The sequence below is a fragment of the Anguilla rostrata genome, chromosome 7 (assembly GCF_018555375.3).
Source record: "Anguilla rostrata isolate EN2019 chromosome 7, ASM1855537v3, whole genome shotgun sequence".
Lineage (NCBI taxonomy): Eukaryota > Metazoa > Chordata > Actinopteri > Anguilliformes > Anguillidae > Anguilla > Anguilla rostrata.
The window spans coordinates 21,596,267-21,623,484 of record NC_057939.1 but is presented as its reverse complement, the minus strand read 5'-3'; the positions used below and the strand labels follow the sequence as shown (position 1 = coordinate 21,623,484).

The 27,218-nt window shown below is 44.8% G+C and overlaps 1 protein-coding gene across 1 annotated transcript in view; it reads left to right on the top strand.

The window, feature by feature from the left end:
• The first annotated feature begins 8,762 nt into the window (after positions 1–8,762).
• Positions 8,763–27,218, top strand: part of ank2b (ankyrin 2b, neuronal) — a 200,101-nt gene continuing 181,645 nt past the window's right edge. Inside the window, exon 1 of the mRNA XM_064343640.1 lies at positions 8,763–9,248. Within this exon, the coding sequence (XP_064199710.1) occupies positions 9,174–9,248 (75 nt within the window). The 5' untranslated portion in view covers positions 8,763–9,173. The remainder of the gene's footprint in view (positions 9,249–27,218) is intronic.

Genomic DNA, 27,218 nt, shown 5'->3' with positions numbered 1-27,218 from the left:
GTCGCTCTCAGGAAGCTATAAAACCACAAATGAGTGATTGTTCTTTCAGTATCAGAGAGAGTCAGAGAGGCTGAACAGAGAGTCCGGGAATAAACGCAGGGAATTCTGATGCGCCTATCTGCTCTAATTTCTAATTTCCCCTCTCTCAGCTGGTATTTTCAGCGTGGAGGGAGGAGATATGCAAATGAGTGAGTGGACACGAACTGGAATAAACATGCCCATCCCCTCCATAGGATCTATTTCTAGATGACTTCAGTAAAGATATTTTCAGTGCTGACAGGGACAGGCAGTGCTATAATGCCGATTTCTGCATTAAACAGAATATTTTGGGACAGTCACACGGCATGTTATGCTGAAGCACTCCTTCTCAGTGTAGTGAAATGGCCCATGGTCTAGACCTGTATTCGGGCTATACTTATACTGCAAGGGGGAGAACTCACAAATTATATTTCCTTCCAGCTGACAGCATTACTTGAGCTAAAAATGACACTTAAAGGTGAGTTACATCATTTTGAAATGGTTGAGCAGTAGATTAAGACAGTGGAGTATTACCTTTTAGCAGTTGAGAGGAATGGAATAATGCAGTTAAGTAATATTTCAAACAGTATACTACCACAACTGTTCTGTGTAGCGCACAGCTGAGTTATACTTTGCACAGCATACTACCACAGTTTAGTGGTGGAGTAGTATAGTTAAGTAACATTTTGTACAGTATGTTACCACAGTTGAGCCATGAAATAGGTCTTTTAAGTACTTTGTACGGTTGTACTGTCATGCTTTAGCAATGGAATAACACAGCTGAGCTGGACAGTGGAAAGTGTCAGTCCGGGACAGAGAGATTTGCACGGCGAAGGGTGACTTTGTTGAGTGACGGGTTGTGCTGTCCTTGTGACAGGCCTGCAGAAGTGCATTCCTTTGTCCCGCCACCTCGGCCAGCCTCGGAAAAAATCTGCGAAGCGGCCTGACGCCAAACACCCTCTTTGTTCTTTGCCCTTACAATGATTTCCCATTGTTAGTTGGGAAGAGCAACTGCTTGTGCTCAGCTATCAATTACTGGGCTGGTGCCGCACAGATTCACTGATAATTGCATCATCCGGATGGACTATTAATGGACACAGATAACACAATTAAGACTTCCATGTTATATGAGGATTTGTGCATCTCTGTCGCTTCTGCTCTGCACCAGTGCCCATGAACAAACAACAAAAATTTAAGGAGTTAAGAAGATGTTACAATCTCAATTTAAATTTCTTGTCTGCTTGCTTAATGGTATGCAACCTGTTATTTAGCAGGTGCTAAAAACGTCTTCACGGTGTTGTGCAACCACAATGTGCATTTCACCCAAGGCAGGAAACTCCAAACAAGTTTAAAAAGTTCAAATAAGTTAAACATATAACTGAATCAGTGTTCATCTTTGTTCTGTGTAAGGATGAAACAACTGACCACACCCCATTTTTGGTACACTTTTAACATTGTCAATTCAATTCTGACAAGATGGTACATTATCACATCACAAGTGGACTTCATGTCCTGAAATCTAGTATTTCCTGATGGGATCCATATTTCTTTTAATAGAACACTACCCGTCAGTGTATTTTTCGGGGCACTGTTCTCCTCTCCTGGCCACAAGGCGTGGTTTGCAGTCAGGCAGTACATTCCAAAGTGGACTCCATTTCCCACGTAAACCTCTGATATTCAATAACAAGGGCCTCTTTTTTTTTAGCGTGACCTAGCTGTGAAGAAATAGTCCCTTGATCACGATCACAGAGTAGCCCGTGCTTTCAGTGACTGCAGGAATGGTGTCCCCTAAATGGCAGCAGTTAAAGAAAAGGGTTTTCTCTGATAAGTGGTTTATCGCTGGATGCCATGTGTATGTGCTGTCGGCCAGATTATAATCTCAGGAACCACTAAAGAGTGGCGAGTGCATGGTAGAATGGTGGAGCAGTGTCTGTCTGCTGCCAGATTATGTCCTCCTACACAGTAACATGTTCAGTGTTAGATCAACTCTGAGTACGGAGTACATATGGTCCCTGTTATACTACTGTTAGAGCTGAATTAACTGTTAGAGTTGAATTCACATTTTACAGTGTAACTGGTGAGTGTCTGTGTTTCTCAGCCTCCAGTTGAAGAAGACGTCAAGGATTGTGAGGATTGTGCCTCTTCAAGATCGCAGAGATTTAGCAACTCTATATATGCGAAAATGATATGGAGCACTCCATAAAAAATTTGACATCTGAGATGAACCATGAATTGCCTGCATCAGAATGTTATCAGCTGACCCAGGTTCATCATTTTGTCCACAGGCTATAGCAGGGTTTCCCAACCTGGGTTCTGGAGGGGTGTAGAGTTTACTATTTTATTAATGAATTAAAGCAGTTTATACAGCAGTTACACAGTAACTCACTTCACCTAGTGTTTTGGGTCTTTACTCAGGTTATTGATTTTTAAAATGAAAAATGCTTCAGCCCTCTAGGACCAGGGTTGGGAATCAAGCAGCTTAATTTGTTTTCAGTCTGTTGGTGAACGCCCCTATGGGTTCTGCTTGGCTTTCTGCTTCTACATTTAACAGGATTGAATATCTCTCTGTGTGGAAAAAAACAAGCTAAATTAATTTTAATTAAAATGTAAAATCTACTCAGAACTATTCTTATTGCACTTCTCTACTTTTTGTATCCTTTCCATAGTGTGTGGTTCAAATCAGGACACAGTTATCCTTCTCTGACAAAGGCTTTTTAGAAAAATGATTTAACCGCCTTTGATTTTTATGCAGTATTTTTTCTATATCAGTTCAGATTACAATTTAGCTTTTTCCTTGATAGAAAGAGACAACAGCCTCCATATAAATGTTACAGGTAAGAATGGGCACCAGGTGGACTGGCATTCCAACCCAGATAGAGCTATACTTTTTTTGCCACCAAAACTCCTGAGCCCAGGGCATTTTAACTGCAGTCACACAATCCGCAGAGACCCATTTCTGTCACTTTGAATCCAGTGGATGTGAGTGTGTGTGTGTGTGTGAGAGAGAGTGTGTGTGTTGCAATATGCTTTGGCCACTGTGACATGGTGATGCACGGAACATTCAGACCTCCTCCTCCCTCCAGGCCAGTATAACCCTCATTGAGGGGCACACACACAGGGTACCTCAATGTGATGTTCAATGACAGGTGAGCTGAGTCATACCAAAGACTTTAAAAATAGGCCCCACTGCCTCTCCACTGAGCACTTAGCATAAACTGCTTGGACTGGGGAGAGTACAGTGGGCCAATATTCAATCCAGGCTCTGTGGTTTAGCCCTGGCCCTGGCCAGAAACTGGGAAAGGCAATTTATATATTTGGCAGACATTTCAGCCAAAGCAGCTAACAAAAGGTATGTCTTACATGGTAAGCAACCACTAGACCAAAAGATAGGCAAAGTTAATGGAATCAGTGACATCCTCAAAGGTACATGCCACATGACCTGCAAAATAAAGGGAGGCTCAAGCCCTATGGCCAAAAGAGTGATCCCTGCTAATAAGATCAGCAGTGCTGATGACCAGTGGCGTTCTGCCAACTGAGCACGCTCAATGGAGTCTTGATGTACAGGTGTCTGATTCTATTGGAAGGGACTGACTTGATGTAAGACATTATGAAGGAATTATGGCTCAGGCATTGGGGTGGAGGGCTGAATGCCATAGACCTGCAGGCTGGGAGAGAGTGGCTGAGGGCTCTCTGTTCAGTACCGAGTGTACTGTGCATGACAAAGCACAGTAAGATGATGTGTGGCAGCAGCAGTCGGCTGCAAACAGAACCAGGAGGAGGGCTCTCCTCACACAGTAAAACGTCCATTTAAAATGTTAAATCAACTCATACGGAGTACATATGGTCTCTATTGCACTCACAGGTACTTTGAATTGAATGAACACCGAGCACTTTACTGCGCAGACCGAGCTGTCATCAGAACTGGATTTTTCCACGGTCAATTTCAGCGCTGGTGAATGAGGCACGGCCAGCAACACCTTGCCGTGCTTTCTTCGGTGTCAGGACTGCTCCAGCTATCCATCACTCCTCTAATTGTGGAAACATCAGGAGTCTGCTCACAATCCCACAAGACCATTACAGTATCAGTGTCCTGCTACAGATGGGCTGCAAATCGAATCACACCCAAACAGCTCCTGCACTGACGAGAGAGGCCCCACTTTGAAAAAACAGCAGAGAATGGTGAACATAATGGAAGGACTGAGGATGTGTGAAACAGACAGTGAACAGTGAACAAAAAAGCAGAGAAAAGGATTAAGAATGAGATTTAATTAAATTTGACTTCATTTAAATCCATGGAATACTGTGAAACATAAACCAACAAAGTAAAACATAAGAATTAATGATCAAAGACTAGGGAGATATTTTGTGGGGGGAAAAAAAAAGAATTGTACAAAATTCACTTTCATAAAAATGGTTTAATGGTGTGACGGTACGGGTGCTGGGACCCAGGCGCAGAGTGGAAAAAACACGAAACTCAAAGGGGAGAAAATTAACAAAGACTTTACTTACAGAAAGGCAAACACACGGAACAGAAAAGGACACGAAGGGCAAAAACACAAACTCAAAAAATCTAAATAAGGCAAACAAACAGGGAACAGAAAGGACACGAAGGGCAAAAACACAAACTCAAAAAATATCTAAATAAAACAGAAAACAAGAGGAACTCACAAACATGGGCAGGGCAGAACACAGGCAGGTAGCAGACAAGGGCAGGTCAAACAAAACACAAGTCAGAACAAACACAGGCAGGTACATACGCTTGAAACCAACAGATATCGGGAACAAACACAACTCGGGAACAAACACAAACAGGTAAAAAAACGAGGCAGGTATAAATGGTCTGAACATAAGGCAACAAACACAAGCAGGCAGGAACATGTATGTCAGGTAACAAACACAAGGAACCAGCACCGAGTCAAGGGAACAGAGAACTTAAATAGACAGGGGGTGACAAGACACAGGTGAACTCAAAAACAATCAAACCAGAAGGAGGGATAACAAGACACAGGTGGGAACAATGATGGATAACGAGACAACCAATAATACAATTAACAGGGGGGGGAACAGGACACAAAACAGAAGTGCCGCCATCTGGCGGCCCAACAGGGAAAACGCAGACAGGAACACCGGAACATGACAAATGGACCTTGAAACTCTAACCAGTCAATTGTGATGGAATGAAACATAATTACAGGGAGAATAAATTAACGCTTTAGTTCCTGTTCAGTGTCTTGCTGAAGGAACTGATTTATTCTTTGTTTACTCATGAAACTACTGATTTCCATCACCTGTTCTCAGACCTTAATAAAGTACTGAAATCCCAACCTGTTCTCAGACCTTACCGAGCTACTGAAATCCCTACCTGTTCTAAAACCTTACTACTACTGAAACTGCTGAAGTCTGTATGTGTTCTAGAACCCCATTGACCACTTAAGCGCCTGTCTGTGCTTGAACCTTCATAAACTATTGAAGTCCCCAGCCTATTCCGGAACCTTACCCTGAGGCAAAATTCTGATCTGAATTCGATTAAAACAAAGAGAATGGCTATACCTCAGCAGGTACAGTAGAATTGCTTGGAATTGTAGCCCACTTACACAATGCTGCCCATACTTGGCTAACTGGGCACAGCATGTGCCCACAGAGGGCACACTGGTAGAGGTTGTCTGTGGGGTGTAGCCAGAGCACATTCTGTCAGATTGTGTTAGGAACATCATAAGTATCCGGCAGTAATAGAATTACCCTGGGCAGCCACAGAAGGTCAGGAACCATGTAATAGAATTGTCATGGTTACAATCCATAACCATGGATGCATAGCCTACTGTTTATTCTACTGAATCACTGTTGCCATCTTATCCCTATAATGACGATGCAAGGGAGAAAGCAATCGTTCGAGTTCAGCGCATACAACATGATTTAAAGAGCTATTGCTCAGTCAAACCACAGCCAGCGTGATGTCCACTGCACAGGATTTGAAACCAGAGGAATGTATGTATCTTTCATAAAAGGGCTGCTCTCAAAGCACTGAGCAAGGGTCAGGCAAGCAGATGAATAATACATGATGATAAAAATATAGTGAGCTACATAATATTTGGGGCAAATACATTTTTTTCTTGATTTGGCTAATTTTAGATGTGTAATCAAACAATCCACATGTGGGTAAGGTGCACATACTTGGCTTTTATTTAAGGGAATTTTTAACACTTTGGTTTCACCATATAAAAATGCCAGCAGTTTTTTATACAAAGCCCCCAATTACAGGTCACCATGTTTAGGACACATTAATGTTACAGTAAGTAAATGAAAGTAGTCATGTTTAGTATTTGGTCGTATATAGTTTGTATGCAATGACTGCTTGAAATATGAGACTGAGAATCTTTTTTGGTGGAGCTATGCCAGGCCTATACTGCAGCCATCTTCAGCTCCTGCTTGTTTTGGGGATAATTGCCTTGTTTTCTCTTTAGCATCTTCAGCATTCTCTACAGACCTTTTTCCAGAACTGCAGGCGACTTTTGGTACTTCTTAGCAAACTGTAATCTGGCCTGCCTCAGCTAACTAGCAGTTTGCATCTTGAAATGCAGGCTCAGAAAAACCTGTGAAGTCATTTATCCCAAACATTATGGTGCCCTGGAACGGGGAGACTATGCATAAAAAGTGCTATAATTTCTACATGATGAAATCATGTAATCAAAATGCATAAATACTCTTTAAAAAAGCTGAGAATCTGAACTTTAACTGCACGAAAATTGTTTAGAATTATTTACAAATCTAAAATTGTGGAATACAGAGCCATATTAAAAAAAGACTTTGTCCCAAACATTATGGAGCACACTGTACATACTCATATAAAACCCTAATCCAGACTGGTATTTATTACAGAAAAGAACCTCACAACAAAAAACTCATCCACCCATCTCTATTACTGCAGAGAAGTACTCTTACCATATCGTGCAGCTGAATGTGTCTGTCAGTTCTGTGTCATGTTTAAATGCCAATCTTTTTTGTGATGCTCCCAAAATTTTACTGACTCTCTACTCTGGTCATAGTCCTGTTAGAATCTGCATGTCAGGAGACATTTATGATATAAACAAGGATTGTTTTAATGGAAATTCAAACTACTGTTTTTCAGTACCTCTTGGAAATCCCTCCCAGGCATTTTGTATTCAGTATTTCTCGACTGAATTTTCAATTTTATTTGTTTAGAGCTTTTTTACAAAGGGCATTGCAACAAAGGAGCCTGACAAAGATCCAGACCTGAACACCCCCAAGAACATGCCTAGGGCAAGAGTGGCAGGGGAAAACTCGCTGGCTGGTAACAGGAAGAAACCTTGAGCAGAACCTGACTCAGAGGGGGGAGCCCATCTGTTGCTGGCTGGCACCAGTTAATTGGAAATGGCTAATTACATAACACATGTACAATAAACAGAAAACTGACATTACATAGATGCTAATGACAATGTGTAATTGAAGCCGGGCAAGGATGACTCTCTTCTTGATGAGAGACAATTTGAAAGGCCAACGGATGGTACTGCCAGGTAAAGGACTTGCATGGAGATAGAGCCGAAACAACTGTGACTAGGGGAGGGTGCACAGTCAGTCTTACGGCTATCGCTCTGGGCAGTTGCCTGAAGTGGGGGAAAGAGGAGAAAAAAATCTGAATACTCCCTCAATTTAAAATAGCTGTGAACTTGGAAAACTGTTTTAGAATTGCATAACAAACTCCGCTTGTAATGCACAACATAAAACAAATAAAAATGTCAAAAAATACATCAGATTTCTCAAACTAAATATTACATTTTTCAAATTACACCACACATGCAAGGTTTTTTAGCTGCTATAATGGTTGTTAAATGATTTGTGTCTCATTATGTGAACAAAAAAATAAAAACAAAAACACAAAAACAAAACGAACATGTTGTTCCTCTGTATTATGTCAACAATTGTTTATAATAGTGTTTAAAAAAGTCAAACCTCCTGTGTGACAAATTGCGAGGTCTTGTAAAGGAAACTATTTTCATACCCCTGTTCTTTGGCCACAGGAGAGGAGCACCCAAGTGGTTAAAACTTAATCCATGTATTGGAGGTTTCAGAGCTGCAGATATCAGATGAGAACTCTGAGGGTCAGGAAAACAAGTCCCTCATGAATAGGGGTGCTAGTACGAGCAACAGCCCCTCCCTTAAGGGGAACCCGGGGCAGACAGATGGACCGTTGCTGTCCTGTCCTGAAGATGACCAATCACCAATCACCAGTCGTGACCCCTCCCCCCCCCCCATCATAACCCCCCTCCCCAAAGAAACCAAGTGGAAGAGCCTCTCTTTTGGCATAGCACAGGCAAAATCTCAGCCCCTTCCTCCCTCGGCAGATAATACTCTGCAATGGGCAAATACTGCTGATCTCACTTCCTCAGTGCACCAAACTACAATTTATTGAACCTGCTGCGATTCTGGCAGTTACAATTTAAACTTTTTTCCCCTTAACTTTGGTTCAGTTTAAATAAAGAAAACTGCCAAATCGCTGCATGCACATGATGACATATATGTATTTGCACACACACAAGGGGTCCCCCATGAGTTGCTACTGTGCTTGTATATGCTGATTAAGGCTTTGAGTATTTTAAGCATTGATATTTGGATTCTCCATAAGTAGAGAAGGGAAAACGACACCACAGCAGCGGCGGGCTTGTTAACCAGGGTCTGGAATGGAGACTGTGCTTCCACCCACCCCGTGCGTGTGAGTGCAATGCGATCACCCAAGATTTCTGTGATCTCATCAAAAACGCTGCCAGTCTCAGCGCCGCGCGACCGTTTCTCTACGGAACACTCAGTCTGTCGCTGAAGTGCTGCAGGAGGAAAACACGAGCGTGCACTCTGCCAAATAGCGTCGGAGGCTAGCGCTGTGCTCATGCTCTCTCTCTCTCTCTCTATCTTTCACGCGCACACATAGGAATAGCTCTGAAAAGGTCATTCTTTTTGGCCACTTACGGCAGGTTTTTCCTCGGCACTGGGCACATGGGGACAGCCCCGGGGTTGTAAGGCCTGGACAGAAACTCTGTTTGGCCTGGCAGGTTGTCATAGCAGCTACGGCCACTACACTGCACCGGGACTGAATATTAAAGAAACCCGAAGAAAGTGACATCAGAAACGGCACTGACTGGAACATGGCTTCCCCCACCTCCTCATCGCCTGGAGGGGGGTCCCCTTCCCCTTCTGGAAATGAAGATCACATTCGCCAGGTGGGTCAAAGAAAACACGATACAAGTCTTGTATTTTTTGAAGATGTGAGAAATATTTTTTCAACCGTCCCGTGGAAGTAACCCAGAGGTTGATAATAACAAAAATAGTAGGCTAGCTATCACTCTTGAGTCTGTCCTTGTCCCGCTGGAACGAGCGAGGGAGGATAGTAAGGCGTTACCCTGGTTACCAAATCTTCAAGGTGCTTCGCTCAAGCGCACGGGCTAACTACTTCAGGAACTAAGTTATATTTTTGTGGCTGTCGTAGCCAGCTTTAGCCTATCTGTAAGTGGGTTGAGTTTTACGTTCGCATTTCTTTCATGCACAGATTAAAATAGGCTTGTTAGTTATGCAGCTATTTGGTTTGTAAAATAGCGCTGTGTGCATCTTGAAAAACGCTGCGCGAGTATAGGCTATCAAGTTTACAAACACTGAATTAAATACCGCGAAGTCATTCCAGACTTATGTTCAGCCCATCAGCAGTTATGAATTTTCGGGCGGTAGCCTGTAAAAATTTCCATCTATGATCTGACATCGTTTTCGTCTGGGAAATAGAAGCAAATATTTTTCACTGGGAAGTGCGCAATCTTCTTCAATTTTCTCGTGACATTTATAGCGAATGTTTACTCGTCTGGTGGCGACAATGTAACTGGATTGTTTACAGCGCTGAAATCCTCTGCCTGCAACGCAGGTGTAGAATTTTATCCATACCGCCTGGACCGAAAGGCTTCGCACGCTGCCTTGCCGCTCGCCATAGCTTCTGCACCTATCTGGGGCGTTTGTTTAGCTGTAACGCAGCATTTTGTCGTTCTTTCTCTGCTCGATATTAGGACATTTTAGGTAGGCTACAATGTAACTGGATTCTGCCTCCACAGTTACATGGAAGGCGACTTTAAATAGCCAAGGAGAGGCGACCGCATTCTGCTCTCTCGGACAGGACGGGCGGACTGTTTACTGTTTAACAAACAAGCGCTCCCCCTGCTTCACAAAACCAAACACCTGTTTTGTGACAAGAGTATTTAAGGCTCACATTTCCTTATGTGTTGATTGCATGTGTGACGTTACCACCGAAGCTGTACGTGCTATAGCATGTGCTTATTTCACCGCCTGACAAGTTCAACCTTCGTATGAACTTTAGATCCGAAATAGATTGCCTAATGGGCTCGTGCCCTTGTTTTTTCCCAAAGAGTATATGATTAATTCGCTTTGGCAAATTCAGCGCTTTAAATCGAATCGAGGTAAAAAAAAAAACATCACGTAGAGCGAATACAGAAGTTATTTGACATGTTGCAGATCAGTGGTGTTAGTCTGATGCGGGTCAATTTAGGAGCGTACTATGAATATAGGGGTGCATGTAAAAATGGAACTATGAAATATTGATGTTATCCAGCCTACTAGAGTCTAGGGTTTTGTGCAGAAAGCTGGAAAGACGACAGTACTGATTGCGTCTGCGTTAGGTTATAATGGAGACTGATGTCCTTAATGCAGGCTATAATTCTATATTGTCTGGAAAAATGTCATCCCCTTTAAGTGTTACGCTCCTCGTTGGAGTTTTTGACTATACTATGAATGGCCCACAACGTTTTATTTTGAGCAATTCAGTGTCAGTCTTCTAACTTAAATCCATTTGGTTTTGGTATGGTCGCATGCACTGAATTTGAAATAAATAAAATTAAGCTTGTCGCCTTCCTCATTAACCTGTTTATCATATAATACTATAATTCTGTTAATGTATCACAAATCATCATTTGAAAAGCATTAGATTATGTTTTCATGACAGAGAGAGCCCACAGCCTGCATGTTTTTATTTATGGGTGTGGCTCATTAGGTTGGATGGAAATAGATATATATTTTTTGATGGTTATGGTATCCATACCTGCTGGAAAATGTGATGTTAGTGTCTTTCTCGACAGAATACATGGTTTAATTTCAGGACATGTAGCCGGTTGGTGACAATTATAAGACTGACTGTGCTAGAATCAAAGCTATACTCGCATGTGAAATCAAGCGTAAATATGCAATATCTGCGTGCCACTTCCCTGAGATATGTCACGCCTCCGTGTGCATGCTGTGCAGTCAGCGCGTCTTGAGGAGGCTGCTTAGCGATCGCCCTGCTCAGGGTGAGCAGATGGTTGGCAGAGATCGCTAATCAGGAAGTGCCACTGCAGCAAGCGGCACCAAATCTTTCTTGTGCTGCGTTATCTTAGGCCAGGCCCTTACTTTAATAGAAACTCAAGTCTGGGATCCGTCACGACTGGACACTTGTTTTCACTTGGATTCTGGGATGTAAGAAGCCTCAATGTTGCAAACCCAGGGCCTCCAACGTACTGCCCCGGTGGTATTTAAAGCAGCCGTCAGGAATAATCAACCCAACCGCGCTTCCACCAGCAAAATGGTCGTCTGGGTGGATATTCTGGAGATGAATCGCATGACAAGAGCAGAGAGGAACGGGAGCATGTGCAGAGGGTGGCAGAACAGGGTTGCCAGATTCTGCCCCTGTGGAGGACATCTGCCCCGTTTTCCGGCCTAGATAAGGTCACTTACTGGCTAGATCAGGCCTGGCAAATAGTGGCGTGTGGGGAGCTGGGAGTTGCTCCTGTTAGGAAGAGGTCAGTGATGTCATTTCTCTGGTAGCACAGGATCAATTAAAGACTTGTTTTGTTGGGGTTCCCATAGCAGCAGATCTGTTGCCATTTCCATTGTGGATAATGGAAAAATTAAGACTGATGAGGAGGGAGTGAATGAAAGGAGTGAGAGAGAGCTTCTGTCTTTTTCTGTGATTCATTCAGGAGATTCGGATATGATGTCACTGAAATTTAATATCGAAGAACAACCGCTCTGTTTTAGTATTTCTGAAAAAAAGGATAAATCGGGCCCTGCAAGAGTTTTAATTTCAAAGTACCAGTTTTCAAAATAAGAACAATATTAAAGCTACACAAAACATTGAAAAAAGGTACAGACGTACTGGATAGCTAGCTTAGAGAAATATAATATATAATATATAAGCATACAATAATACAATAATATAATATATAATTGTAAGCATACAGTATCAGCCTGTTACTTTCTGTTGACCCAGCCCAGTTCAGTGATTCAGTAGAACAGAGCAGGTAGTAATAAGGAATGGTGTGAATCATGCTGCGTCACAGTAAGTAAGTGGTTCCCGTTCAGACTGATATACTGGGGCAGAGTGAAGGCAGTCAGATCTAGCAGGCCCCAGACCCACACATTCTCTGACTTTTCTGTTTCTCAATTCTCCTCTCCTGCCCCCTGCATAGAAGCATTCTGCACAGTCATGATTCTCTCTCTTCTCTCTGCACTGTGTACACCTATACTGCAGAATCACAAAGGGCAATGTTTATGTGTGTGTGTGAGTGTGTGTGTGTGTGTGTGTGTGTGTATGTGTGCGCGCGTGTGTTTGTATGTGTGTGACATTGTGTGGGCATGTGCACGTGTGTGCTTCTCTGTGAGTGTGTTTATGTGTGTACATGTGTCTTTGTCTCTTTGTGTGTGCGTGTGTGTGAGTGTGTGTATGTGTGTTTGTATTTGTGTGTATGTGTATTTGTATGTGTGGGCGTGTGTGTGTGTTTGTATTTGTATGTGTGTGTGTGTGTACATACGTGTTGTCTTCACTGGTGTTGTACAGGCTTGTTCAGTGAGCAGGTCTTTAAGTAGCTGGACATGCTGCATAGTGTATCTGCATATTTTGGTTATTTTTGGGGTCCAGATAAAGGTATCGTTCTTCGCTCCAGGGTATGGCTGCTGTACTCACACGCCTCCTCTGTCTCTCCTCTTTTCCTAATCTGGAAGCACAAGATGGGAGTATTTTATCATGTTTGCAGGCAGCGGATATTTTGGATCATTTACAAGGCAGCTTTTGAAATGTTGTGGATTTAGCAGCATATGGTCAAAGATTTTACAGCATGTTTATTTTACAGCATGTTTTACCCTGGAACAAATTTATCAAAGATGTCTTCATAAGCAAGTATCCTGATTAGGATCCTGTTTCCTCAATGTTGCATAATATCCTTCAGCTCGGTATAGCGCCTGTTATTTTTTAGACCGTTTTGGGCTGGGCTTCCACATGGTGATTCAGGAAGTGGGTTAATCCTGCAAGAGGGATCCCAGTATATCACCTTGCTCAAGGACAGGACAGTGTCGCCCCCTGTTGGCGGTGGGGGGAAGGTATATGTATGAATGGCACCTGGTATTACATCACTGTACGATCCGTCAGTGCCTGCTCCGCTGCCTGCTTTGTTCCCAGGCTGCCATTTTGTCCGGGCGATGTATGTCCCTTCAGGTGGGGCTTGCGTGCCCCGGAGGCCCAGTCAGGAAGAGCTACGGCCGATGCACCTCTCTCTCTCTCTCTCTCTCTCTCGCTCCCCTCCCATCTCTTTTTTGCGATGCTCTAATGCAGCGCTGCTTCAGACTGCAGAGGGACTGCAGGCTCTCTCTACATCCCTCACCCAATTTCTCCACCAATCAGGCGCTGAGATGGACGTTGTGGCTCCAGCTGGCATGCAGGAGACCAGCTAGCGCTCCCCTCCGGGCATAGCAGGAGCGTTTAAGCACCCGGACCATGGGACGCGGTGTGAAATTATTCTCCCAATTCGAGCCTCGCTATCCAAACAGGCAGGCGGGCCCACACGCGGAGGCAGGGGGAGCCGTGTCCCCCCCCCCAGTGAATCACAGCCGCCAACAGAGAGAGAGAGCTGTTAGGGAGACAGGAAGCTCGTCCTCCGCGTGTGTGTTTAACAGGCAAAAATCTCATGACCACGTTTCTGACAAAGCACAATGAGGCGTGAAATAGGCTTAGACGGGGTCTGCCTTAGTGACTGAGGAGCTCTGAAGAGAGCTTTTGGGGGTGGGAGGAGAGAACCCACAGGACTCCTTCCCAGAGGGCTCTGTGACTTTGCTTGGCACACTGAGATGCTGAGGCCTTCGACACCTAGTGCAGTGTGATCCCTGCACTGTCTCAGCCCTGCACTGGAAACGATAAGGGAGCCTGTCTACACGCCTCGTATTTTAGAGCGGATATTCCCGCCTAGACTTATTATTTATGTGCTTACCAGACACTGCTATAATTACTAACTTAACAGTGTAGTTAGTCAGTGAATACGAAGGGCAAAACAAGTGCTTTATTATACAAGAAGGTCATTATTTATTTGCTGGGGGAGCAGACACCGATGTATACAATGACTTACATTTATTTATTTTTTTATTTTTTTATTTTTTTTCAGTTTCAGTTAGGCTTTAGGTTAAGTTGCCTTCCCTGAAGGTTGTAATGTGAGAGCCTCCTACAGTGTATCAAACCTGCAGCCTATTGGTCCATATAACAAATAGGGAGTGTTTGCCCTAATTGCTTACACAAACCGGCGCAGGGTGTGGTGTGTGATCTAGACCAACTTATCCCCTCACTGCTGCATGAGCTTCTTACCCATGTGGGTGTTCCATTGAAAAGGACCGGGTTTGGGTGGCAGGGTGGGGTGTGGGGGTGTTGATTCAGCAGTGTAAGTGCTATCAGCTTGACTCATATTGATGCTGTGGAATGCCCCATTGGCACCCCCCCCCCCCCCCCCCACCGACGAGCGATCGGGGTCACCGTGACGGCGGCCACGCTTGGTCTCCTGCGGCGCGTTCCGCGACTCGCGCCCGCGTCAAGGTTTCGATGCGGCCCGGCCCATGGTCCGGACCGCGCGCGTGATTAGCATTCGCGGCGTGGTTTCCCGCCGCCCCCTCCGCCCGAGTCTGGCACCGAGGGTGTGTGGGCAGGTTAAGCACAGTTTGATGTAACGGCGTGCTAACGCTGATCAATCGTATCGGGCGGGAGCGAGGCCTGGCCTTCCGTTCGGGTGGGGGGGTGAATGGCTTCTTGTGCGTCTCGTCCGCGGTGGAGCCGAGGGACAAAGAGACGGCTGTTCCTACGTACTGATTCAGTCCCAGGAGCTCGTCTCCTTTTACCAATACACACAGTCGAGTGGGTCTGGAGGCCAGGCTTTAGTCAGCCAGTCTGCCACCAGAGTGTTGCAGCACTTATGGAGCAGAGTGGGGACTACCTGCCGGTCTGTGCTGGGAGACCTGCGCTAGCTCTCTGACAGCTGTTGCACCTGTTCGTAAATTAGGATCCATAATGCACCATTATCCCCAGAAGGGATTATTCCCCTTCTGGGGACTGTTGCGAAGAAGCAGCAATGAAAAGAGTGTGTGGGACTGTTGACATCAAGTGATCTATGTAACTTCTTTGAATGTGAGTGCTGAGGATTGTCGTGTTGCTGCGAGCAATCTCTGTCCTCCAGAACTCATTTAAACACAGTTGGCTCGATAAGTGTTTTTGACAATTAGTTCTAAAGGCGTTTATTTAGTTTCCGTAATTTTGCAGGTTATTTCTGTTGTGTAACCCCGTCCTCGAATGACTCAGCTATCACGGAACAGCTGCTAAATTAAGCGCTCGTTATCAACAGCAGACAGGAGTGCTGTGGATCGACCCTCCTGGAGGGTAGTGTGAAAGATGGAGGCTGGAAGTACAGCAGTCATGCGTTTCTGCTTCCTGCGAATGCCCACGGTTCTTTGGGAAGAATGCAAGCTCTGGTTGGAGCTCTGGAATCTCACCTCTGGAAGCCTGCTGGGTCAGGGCTCCTGAGTCCTTAACCACCTCCTTGCATAAATCAGCCGGTTGATCTGATGAGCCCTGTTCCTCTGGAGAAGTGGCGTGTGGGAGGGGACAGGGGGCTCATAAAAGCCCTGTGGGTCAAGGCCATTTGAGATGGGATAGGTTGGTGCTGATTATGCCATAAGCCCAACTGAAGGAGTCATTCATCCATTCATCTTGAATTTAATGGGGTCATATTCAGGATAACACAGGACAACCATCTGCCCCTCTCTTTCACTCTCTCTCAGTTGACCAAAAATAATTTTCCTGTTTAGGTGCTCAGAATATTAATCAGATTTTGCGGTGTTTTTAAGCGCTGCTCATTCTAGTGATTGTTCCTGTTAAATCTTAAATTCCAAGATATTCAATATAGAATTCAGTATGGTATCACAGAGAAATGTATTCTAAAAAATTGAAACTGAGAAAAAAAAAAAAAAACTATATTACTGAGCAAATGCTTAGCTCTTGAATGATAGCTCCACACATTTTTCCACAAATGTGTTTATTTTTGATATATACAGAATAGAAACACAACCAGTTGGATGTTTGCCCAAGGATATAATTGGCTGTGCTTCTGTTCTGTGTATGATCCTGTAATGTGGATTTAAAAAAATTGCTATTGCTGTTTCTTTCCTAGAAAATCTATCTGGAATGGATCACAGCATCTGCCGGGTGCATACAAGAATGAATGATTTAAGTAAATAAATTGGAGGGATAATTTAATCAGTGCTTTATTTCTGTATATCCATTCCTAAGCCTTTCTTTCATCATTTCATTGTTGTTCTTATGTCTGTTCATCCAGACACGTCTTGTAGAACATCCTTGTTTCTGACCCCAGACGATTGACGTGTTGCTCTGAATAACAACAGGCCAGTTAGTTTCAACCGTGATCTCGTTTCTCTCTCGCCAGTGACTGAGCTGTGCTGTCTTTGAGTTGAAATAATCTGTGATCTATGATTCTGATCTATGATTACGGTCAAACGGTCATTGACATCTTTGGACCTTGATGCGGACGGAATCGGTTTGGGTCTTTGTGTTGCTCATCTTGAATGTGTTTTACTTCGATATCAATGCATTCAATGTTTGGATGATATCAGAACTCCAAGGACAAACGCAATAATCAGGGGACAGAGCCAGTGATTCATGTTTCTTGGTAATGTGCAGGATCCAAAGGAATACGATTAACCCACCCTTGCGCATGCTTTGATTAAGAGGTCACTGAAAGCTGGGTTTTCAGAACTGCCAGGGGACTGGAGATATGTGCAGACCAGGGGAGTGGCCTGCTGAGCTTGTGAACGGCGTGAAGACACTGAAGTGCATGTCCAAAGACTCACACGTGAACTCCTAACTGTTCTGTTATCAATGGAGATGTTCTGACCAAGACACGATTGTTCTGTAAAATCAGCAAGCTTTTTTTGTTGTCAGAAGTGCTGCACCAGTGCTACAGTCTGATGTGCATCGCTGGCAGATTGGACAGCTGAAGGAGTGCGCAGGAATGCTTTTGTTTGGCTGAAATGCCCGGAGGGACGGCTTGGGAAGCGGAGGGAAACTACGCGGACTCATTCGCACCCTGCAGGAAGTCATGTTTCACAACGGAGTGTGCCAAACGCTCTGTCGGTGATCTTCAGATTAGTCATGGCGATTACGGGTGTGTCATCTAATGCATTTTCAAAGGGGACTCCCCGGAGGTGCACCCAGCTAAGGCGCTAGCTCTGGTAGCAATGATGTACCCTATGGTCTGGTGTTGAGTCATGCATTTTTCACCTAATTGCGTTGGCTGATCGGACACCAGTTTTCCATGGCGACACAAAATATAGCCCCCCCCCCCTACTTTTGACCCTTTCACTTTTGCTTTTAACGTCAGCAGAACTCTCGGTGTAGCACAGGTAACTAAATGTTACTCTCGCACCGACGAAAGGTGATCTCCCTTTGGAGTTCAGTACTCCCCATACATGGCAGGGAATGCTCTCCTGTAACTGCATGTGAACTCAATAACCCAGTAAAGACACCCTGAGAAAGATTTATCCTGTTCATGAGCGTCGGTGCGAACTGGGTGACATGCAGATTTACTCGTCTTAATGTCATGTAAGACTGCCTATTAATACAACCAGCCTTGTGACCTCTGTCAGTAAACAGAAGCAATGATTCATTTTCCTGCAAAATTTCCTGCATCACACTGTGGCACTATGGGAGTCCATGCGTTTAATCTTGCACAGCTATGATGTGTAAAGAAGCTGTTTCTTGTGTCACACTTCCAATGCCACATTTGATTGGAGGAGTTTTTCAGGGTCCGTGAGCACACACCTCAGGAAATCCACAGAAAACAGTGGATGTGAGCATGATGTGCACTTCTGTTGAACAGTTTTGATCTGTATTACTATATCCAGTACAACCCAATTCAACCCAACTCTTTTAGTGGGTGGCCGTGTAGTATAATGGCTAAGGAGCTGTTTTTGCAATGTAAAGGTTGCAGGGTCAATTCCCAGGTTGTGCACTGTTGTTGTACCCTTGAGCAAGGTGCTTATCCTGCATTGCTTCAGTGTATATCCAGCTGTACAAATGGATGCATTGTAAATGCCATGTAAAAAGTTGTGTTAATCGCTCTGGATAAGAACGTCTGGAAAATGCCTGTAATTTCATGTAATATATTCAGTCTTTGGTGACACTCTTAAAGCACATTTGCACTCAACAAGTCTCCGACCCTCTCGGTAAAAATCAATTAAAATGATTAATTTTCCAATGACTGGCCCTGGTTGACTTATGAGCATTAAGAGCGCAGGACATCCTTTCTGTTGCTTGCCCAGACGTTCAGCCTAATGAAATTCCACCGAATGTCCTTTGAGATATTTTTTTCCCCTTGTGGAGATTGGAGTGCCCTCCACTCCTTTCAAACTGTGGCGAGCGTCGGTAATCCGATGGAGGTCTGTGCAGAAATTAGATTAGCGTGTTTTTTTCTCTCCCTTGTCCCGGGTTTGAGTTAGCAAGCGCCCTTCTCCAGGGGCTGTGGTGTGGGACCGGCTGGTGCTGAGGGGGGGTCTTACTGCGCCCGTGTCGCTCCGGGATACTCAGTAGCGGTTTCGCTTCTGCGCTCTTGTTGTCGGGAGTTTTCTCTTCTTCCTCTTCCTGTGCTGCCGCTGGGCCCGCGGCGCGCCCTGTCACGTGACGGCCGCGGCGGCGCTCTGATTGGTGGAGAGGGAGGGAAGAGGGCTGGTGTCTGGCACAGCTGTCTCGGGATGCTCATTCACCGGGGCTGTAGTAGGACCAGCAGCTCGGGGAAGCAGAGGGAACCGCATCCTTGTCGCCTCTCGCTTTCTTTCTGTCCCCGGAGTCACGTCTTTCTCTACCGCTTCCAGTAAGTACCTCCACCGGGACCCCCCCCCCCGGTCCTTGGGGTCTCCCCCAGACCACCTTAATGGGCTGTGCCCCTAACTCAGCTAGCACGGGGTTAATGGAACACGGGTCCAATGACATCAGCGGGGTGGACTTTGATTGTAGCGGTTGGGAGGGTCTCTTTTGTGTCTGTGGTGCTCAGGGCTGTGTCTGTTATTTTTACTTGTCTTTCACTGTTGACAGTACTACATCGGTTCTCTTCGCACTCTTAACGTAACAAGAAAAGTTAGTTATTAACATAAAAAAAAGAGTTGTCTTGTCTTGTGTCTAGCCTGGCTTGTGTGTCATTTCGTTCAAGTGACTGGTTATATACTTGAATATTATGACAACAAAAACAAACAAACAAGAAAAATCATAAATCTGCACTCACAAATACAGGTTTCTTTCTCAGGGGTTTAAAAATGGCTTCCTTCCTATGTGTTTGTTGTGCTGAAAACTAGAACTGTAGTTTTCCCTGAAGGGGTGGTATGTTTTCATCCTTGCTCGGTGTGCTTACTAAGTGTTTTGCGGGGGTTACACTGGCCTTGGCAGGGAGTGCGAGGATGCTGCCATGCTGCAGATTTCCCGGTTTCGTTTCCCGGTGAAACCGAAGCCGGTTTGGACGCACTTCCATTCCGAAACCTGATTGACATCGGCGTATTAGACGTATTACACATCGGGATGTTTTTTTCTTCGTTTACTCGTAATGGCTACAGACTCCTCCCTTTTCCTTGATTCGCCCTTCTCTTGTTTTTTATTTTGTTTATCAGAAGCCATGCAAGTCCAGCGCGGTCTCATCACCAGCACCCTTCCCCCCACCCCAGCGGAATTATATTACACTCTCCAGTGGGCAGCTCGGGTTCACCAGCTTACCGGAACTCAGCATTCCTACCGCACAAACGGCAGGGGAAAAAGATGTTTCAGACACAGTCTCTTTCAGTGATGTCCAGCCTGTCAGGGGTGGGATAGAGGGGAGTGAGGACAGCGCTGGGACTGCGGGGGGGTGCGGGGGGGGTGTTTGGCTCCGCTTTAGAGAACCCAGAAACAGCGTGCCCTCTCTGTTTCACGGGACGGGGGCCAAGGCAGTGCAAACTGACCCCCTCACAACCTTGTTTGTGAATTTAGTTAGACCCTACCATCCCATTAGTGTGTGTGTGTGTGTGTTTGTGTTTGTGTGCTTGTGTGGGTGCATGGTTGTGGTGTTTGTGCATGTGTGTGTTTGTGTGGGAATGCATAGTTGTGGTGCATGTGTGTGTATGTATATATATATATATATATATACATATATATATACATATATATGTGTATGTATGTATGTATGTATGTGTATGTGTGTGTATTTGTGTGTATGTGTATGGGGGGACACCTGCAGGGTGTGTATTCAGGCTTGGAGTGTGTGAAGGAGATCTCTTGCTGAGCTCTTTCTTTGAAGGTGTTGAAGTGTGAACTAGTGGTTAAAAGAGTAGATCATGTAGATCATAGATTTAGTTCTCTCATGGGGCACTCAGCATTTTCTTCTGTAAGCTACTTTTCAAAAAGGTTTGTTTTAGTAAAACGTTGCTGGCTGTCCAAAAGTATGTTGTGCAAAAATGGAATGGTATCTTGTGCAGGGTTAAGGCAGTGTTGGATGTAGTGTATCTAGGCAACCTCATTTTGTATATTCATGTTAACGTAGAACACACATGGTTGTGGGGTCTTTCCCAGGCCAGGGTATAGGTTCATGTGTCTTTCTGAATGTGGGTGTGCAGTCCGCAGCCTTTATTTTTTCAATTCAATTCAATTCAATTCAATTCAGATCAGTTCAGTTCAGTTCAGTTCAGTTCAGTTCAGTTCAGTTCAATTCAATTCAATTCAATTCAATTCAATTCAATTCAATTCAATTCAATTCAATTCAATTCAATTCAATTTTATTTGTGCTTTTTACAGAGTACTGTCACAAAAATTCTTTATGGAGTAGCAAGGCAAGAAACAGAGCAAGATGTCAGATGGTGTCCTTTGTCCAAAGCCGTGTCCCGCGGTACGTTTTCCCCGAAACGGTGCTGCACGCCCTGCCCTGGCCCCTGCGGATCCCCAGTGTTTTGCTTTGGGAGGGCGGGGGTACGGCCCGGCTGATTTATTTTGCTTGATGACATCATAAACTAATGAATTCAGAGAAGGAGGTTGTCATTCTGCGTCTGGCGAATCCCTTTCATTCCTGTCGAAATTGGGAAATGAGAACCATGTGTTCCTGTGTTTTCTCTCCCTCATGCCTCTCATACCTCGCGACCGGCTTTGTTCCCTGCGTCAGTCAGATGTTTCGCATTGTCAAGCCGCTAATTAGCGGAAAATCCAAACAAAATTTTTTTTTTCCTGCTGTTATACAAACGCAGGGGCCTGCTAAAACGCCCCTGACAAACACTGCTAGCCGGTACCGAGCGTGTCGCAGTTTATTTGAATTACAGCTTAGAGCTGGGTTTCAGGTGTCTTACAGGCAGGTTCATCATGTCCGGCTCAATAACGTGTCTGGCGCATAAAGCCATTTAACATTCTGACAGTCCCAGCCCTGTAATTGCCTGTATAAGAGCACTGCGCTGCACAGTCGGCTGAGAGAGAGAGAGAGAGAGAAAAAAAGTGAGCAAGTGTGCACTACACAAATTCAAATGCGGGATTAAACCGGATTTAGGAGATGACCGGACACAAGCTTAACACTGAGCGCGTAGAAATTGCAATGAGACTGTCTGTCTGTTGGCTAACTGATGGGTTTAGAACAGAAAGCCCCCACCCCAACAACCCACTACCACCCCCCCCCCCCCTCCTGTCCGCCTGCAGACACACCCTCTTGATGGACATAAAGAGGTTGGGTTGAACTCCTTAGCCGCCTCCCTCACTCCCCTAGGATTACAGACCATCTCAGTGTAATCCCTTGGTGCGATTCAGAATCAAAGCGATGTACGAAAGACATGCTCGTATTTCTTTTGTCTGTCCTTCTCATCTCTCTCTCTGTCTCTCTCTCTCTCGCTCTCTCTCTCTTTCTCTCTCCACCCCCAAGAGGTATCTTTTTCTTGGCTTTATGTGTCACGTGACTTACAGGAAGTATTGCTAATGGTGATGTGGTCTTATTGCATTAGTCTGCAGCAATCAGCTTACCGATGCATTGTGGGCCATAATGCGGGGAGGCGGGGGCTCAGCGCTGAGACGGTGTCTGTGGGTGTCTGGGGCTGCACTTTGCTTAATCACGTCACCAAATGGCAAGCCGGCGGTGCCCACGGCCACTCCCACCTCACATCAATAAATTATAGAAGGCCACTTCCAGGAGACAGCAGCCAGAATGAAAAACATCCCTGTCGGACAGTGGCACCGATGTGAGGTATTTGTGCACAGAGTACTAATGTGAGGTAATGGATGGATGTAAGATGAGTTCCCTGTGGAATTATTGAAATGAAATGTAACAACTCTGGCCTGGCATTAACTTTAACTGCTCTCACAAGGTGCTCACTCTAGTGTCACACACACACCAACACACTGATGCAAACACGCGCACACACAAACACACACACACATACACACATGCATTCACACACAAACACACTGATGCAAACACGCGCACACACATACACACACACACACACACACATACACACATGCATTCACACACAAACACACTGATGCAAACACACACACACACACACACACACATACACACAAGCATTCACGCACAAACAAACTGATGCAAACACGCGCACACACATACACACACACACAACACACACACACACACACAACACACTACACACATGCATTCACACACAAACACACTGATGCAAACACGCGCACACACATACACACACACACACACACACACATACACACATGCATTCACACACAAACACACTGATGCAAACACGCGCACACACATACACACACAAACACACACACACACATACACACATGCATTCACACACAAACACACTGATGCAAATGCACATACACACACACACACACACACACACATATATACACACACACACACAGGCACACACACTAACACTCACACACACATATGCAGATGCACACACATGTTACTCGGGGCAGTAAGTGATCTCACTGTGAAGTTGAAGCTAAATGACCAGACCAGCCTTTGTGACATCATCAGCCTGTGCAACGAAATTGCTCAGTAATTACTCAGGAGTTGCATGTGTAATCATAAAGCAGCAGAGCAGCTTTCTGAAGCCATAATGATATCAGTAAACTTTGTCAAGCTTTACGAATCCAGTAACTTTAATATTACTTGTCAGAGTGGTAGTGAGGTCAGAGTTTATTGTGTACTAGACAATATGGTAGTGTAGCATTATCGGTAGGATTTTCAATGAAAAAGTAAATATTGTAGTTTACAAAAAGCATCTGAAACAGTTCAGTTTATTCATGGTGATACTGCATAATACTACAACTCCCATGACCACTGTGTGGACACTGTGTGCTCATTCCATTGGTCATGCGCTTTGCCCTCTCGCTCAGTGGGAGAAGGTGAAGCTTCAAAGTGTTTGTTGAGTGACACTCTATGAAAGGGCAGAGCACAGATTCAGACTCCCCAGTTCTAATCAGAAAATTCGGCAGTGACAATGATTGCGGCACCAAACACAGAAAACTACAAAGGATCGGTAAAGTAGCATGAACTTCAGATAGATGTCCATGATTTCAAAGCTGCTTTAGTTTATTCACCGCTGAAAAGAAAAGAAGAAAGTAGGCTTGTTGCAGTGTTTGGTTTAACCGGTGGCGTGTGGTGCGTAAGCCAAGGCCGGTGTAGTTATTACCGCACGACCAAGACTGGTGCTTTGAAATTTCAATTTAAAAATAAAGTAAAAGAAATACAATAAAAGTGCATCAACAGAGCTTCAACCATGATGTTATTAAATGAATATGTGCACATTATAGTCACATGAATGCCCAATACCAGCCATTTCTCCTCAGCTGCCTGTAGGCAGGTAATAAAATTATTTTTATTTGCATATTTTATCCACATTATGACAAATTGTGGATACGTGTACTCTTCGTTCTCTACACGGACACTTATATTATTGGAAAAGATCACACATATGCAGGTTGGATAGCAGTAATGGCTTCTGTTCAAATAAAATGTTATGTTCTCTGCAGTGCACATTTTGCATATGGGAGGCAGAAAAGCTTTCTTGAATGAAGAAGCACATCTGATGCATGGAAAATTGAAAAATTTCACTCAGTACCATTTATCACAAAGCCATTAGAGCTTACCATATTCCCCCTGTGTTTTGATTAATAAAAGGGGCTTGCATTTCCCAGCACATTTTAATATAGAACTTCAAAGATTATCAAGTTGGCATACTTTGAAACCAGCGTTCATTTTATATGTGTGATTACAGTGATGAATTGGACATTTGTATTTTGGATGGTAAAATGAAGTTCTCCCTGGGTCTCGTAGCTGCGGTAAATGCGGCGAAGGGGACGGATGAAGGTGAGCCTGGCACTGAAGCAGGGAGGCGGGGGGCAGAGGCCTTCCTCGGTGCCTGTGTGCATTGCACTGGGCACGCCTCTGACTCTCTGCTATTTCCCTGTTATTATTCGCAGGCCCAGCCATTTTAAATGGATACAGCTGAAACAATAGCGTTTAAAAAAGCCAGCTCGGCGGCCAGGAATGAAATATTTGACTAAAGCCGACGGACGATCGGGAATGGCCGTGTTGAAAAGCCAAGAAACCCGATAACTTCCTCTGCGCTGCTTGTGAAGTGTTGCAAGATGAGGACTGTGCTCACCAGTGCAAAGGCAGCCTCGAACTATGCCAGTATCTCTAAATCGGAGGTGTGGTTGGTACGGCGGACATACTTTTCTTTTGGAGCTACAGTGCATGCTCCACATGCGAAATTATTCTTTGTAACTGTTGCAGTGTCTTTATTTTGTGTGTAGTATCTCAGTACAGCATGCTATTTCTCAAATTTTCATTCTGCCATCCGTCAAATGCACTGGTGCTTTGCTGAAAGCTAATTCCCTCAGGGCAAATCTGTTCAGAAAAATGGGGCCTGTCATTTTCATATTTATCCGATCATTATCTTGATTCCTAGCTAACAGGTGTGTCATAAAACCGCTGTTTTATGGCCATGATCTATGGATTTCCATGTTGCTCCAGCAATAAGGACAACATCAGTTGAGTGTACATGAGTTCATATGGAACTAAGCTGATCAATAGACAGTTTTTAAAAGCATGCTGGGTGCATGCGAGGTTTAGCTGTGACAGCTCGTGTCACGCTGTGCCAGGGCAGGTCAGCCAGCGTCACCTTCCAGGGCTGCAGAATAGCAGATCACACTTCTCTCTTTTAATGGGCTGCTGCCAAAGAGGGGCTGTCATGCACACAGACACATAAACACACATAAACACACATAAACACACACAGACACACTCTCACACACATGTAAACACACACAGTCACACAGACACACACCCACACACACACACACTCACACACATGTAAACACACTCAGTCACACACACACACACACACACACTCTCACACACATTTAAACACATTCAGTCACACAGACACACACACACTCACACACATGTAAACACACAGTCACACAGACACACACGCACACACACACACACCAAATTCAGACATGCATACTGGTAAACATACACAATCGTACGCTAATGCCAAGAAACACACAAGCATGCACACACCTACGCAAACACGAATACATACACACACACATACGCACACACACACACACACACTCCCCCAAACCACCCCACAAATGCACTTGTTCCTAGCCGGAGCCACATCCCAGAATTCTAGTACCAAGCACAGTGCCGTGTTTTTCATCTGACCTTTGCTCGTTCTGTCGGCGGGAGCCCCTGGGCCTGAAAGCCACCAGCCTGCGAGCCGGCGCCAGTCTCTCTGAGCGTGTGCGGCCGGTGCCAGTAGCTCTCTCTCTCTCTCGCGGGAGCGTTCTGGCCTGTGAAATCAGCGACTGTTTCAGCGGCGCTTTCCAGGCCGGGGGAAGAGCGGCACTCTGGGAAGTCTGTGAGCGCAGCCTTAAACCTTTCCGTGTTCGCACGCGCCAGCTCCGCCTGCCAGTTCTGAGCGCTGCAGGGTCGCTCAGACCTCTTAAAAAAACCACTCTCCCCGCAGAGAAACAGCTAAGAGCAGGGCTCAGCCATACAACAGAAACAGCCATAAACATCTGCTCTCCTGGCCTATTATAAATGTAATCATTTTTGTATGGAAGGTACAGAATTCATTTTCGTTGCAGTTACTGCTGGTTGTACAGTACTCAAGCTTTTGTCAAATGGCACTCAGACTCTTTCTATAGGATGTGGGTGTTAGGAGAAGTGGCTGTGGTTGGCATAGTACTCAGTATTAACAGAACTGTGAATCTCAGTATGTCAGGATGTGCTGGATGCTGCTAAGTTTGATACTGCACGCACGCATGTGACATGCACACATCCGCACGCATATGCTATATGTAGGTATAAAAAACCCCCATTAAATTAGCATAAGTGACATTTGCCATCAGGTTAACACCAAGTATTCTTCTCCCCCAAGACACTAAATGACAGAAACAGTATACAGAGAACAGACATTTATCCATAATTGAAAGGGGTTTCATGAATGAAATAGCCAATATTTTGTAGCATTTTTATGATAATAATTACTTTCCATTTTTGTTCCAATTTGGAATGGCAAACCAGCCCGCGTCCTGTTGCTGTAGCGTCCACCTTGAGTTTGGGAGGGTACGCACAAGTACGATACAGTATGTGCTTCTTCTGAAATTCCTGAAACGAATGAACTGTTGGAAAGGTTTGACTCCCTGGTGAATTTAGCCTCTGCTGCTGTAACCTTGGGCATGCTGCGGCATTCTTGTGGGTTCATTAAACAGCACTTTTCAGTGGCATGAAAGAACATGATTATTTATTAAAAAGAACTGAATGCGGTTTTGTGGGAAT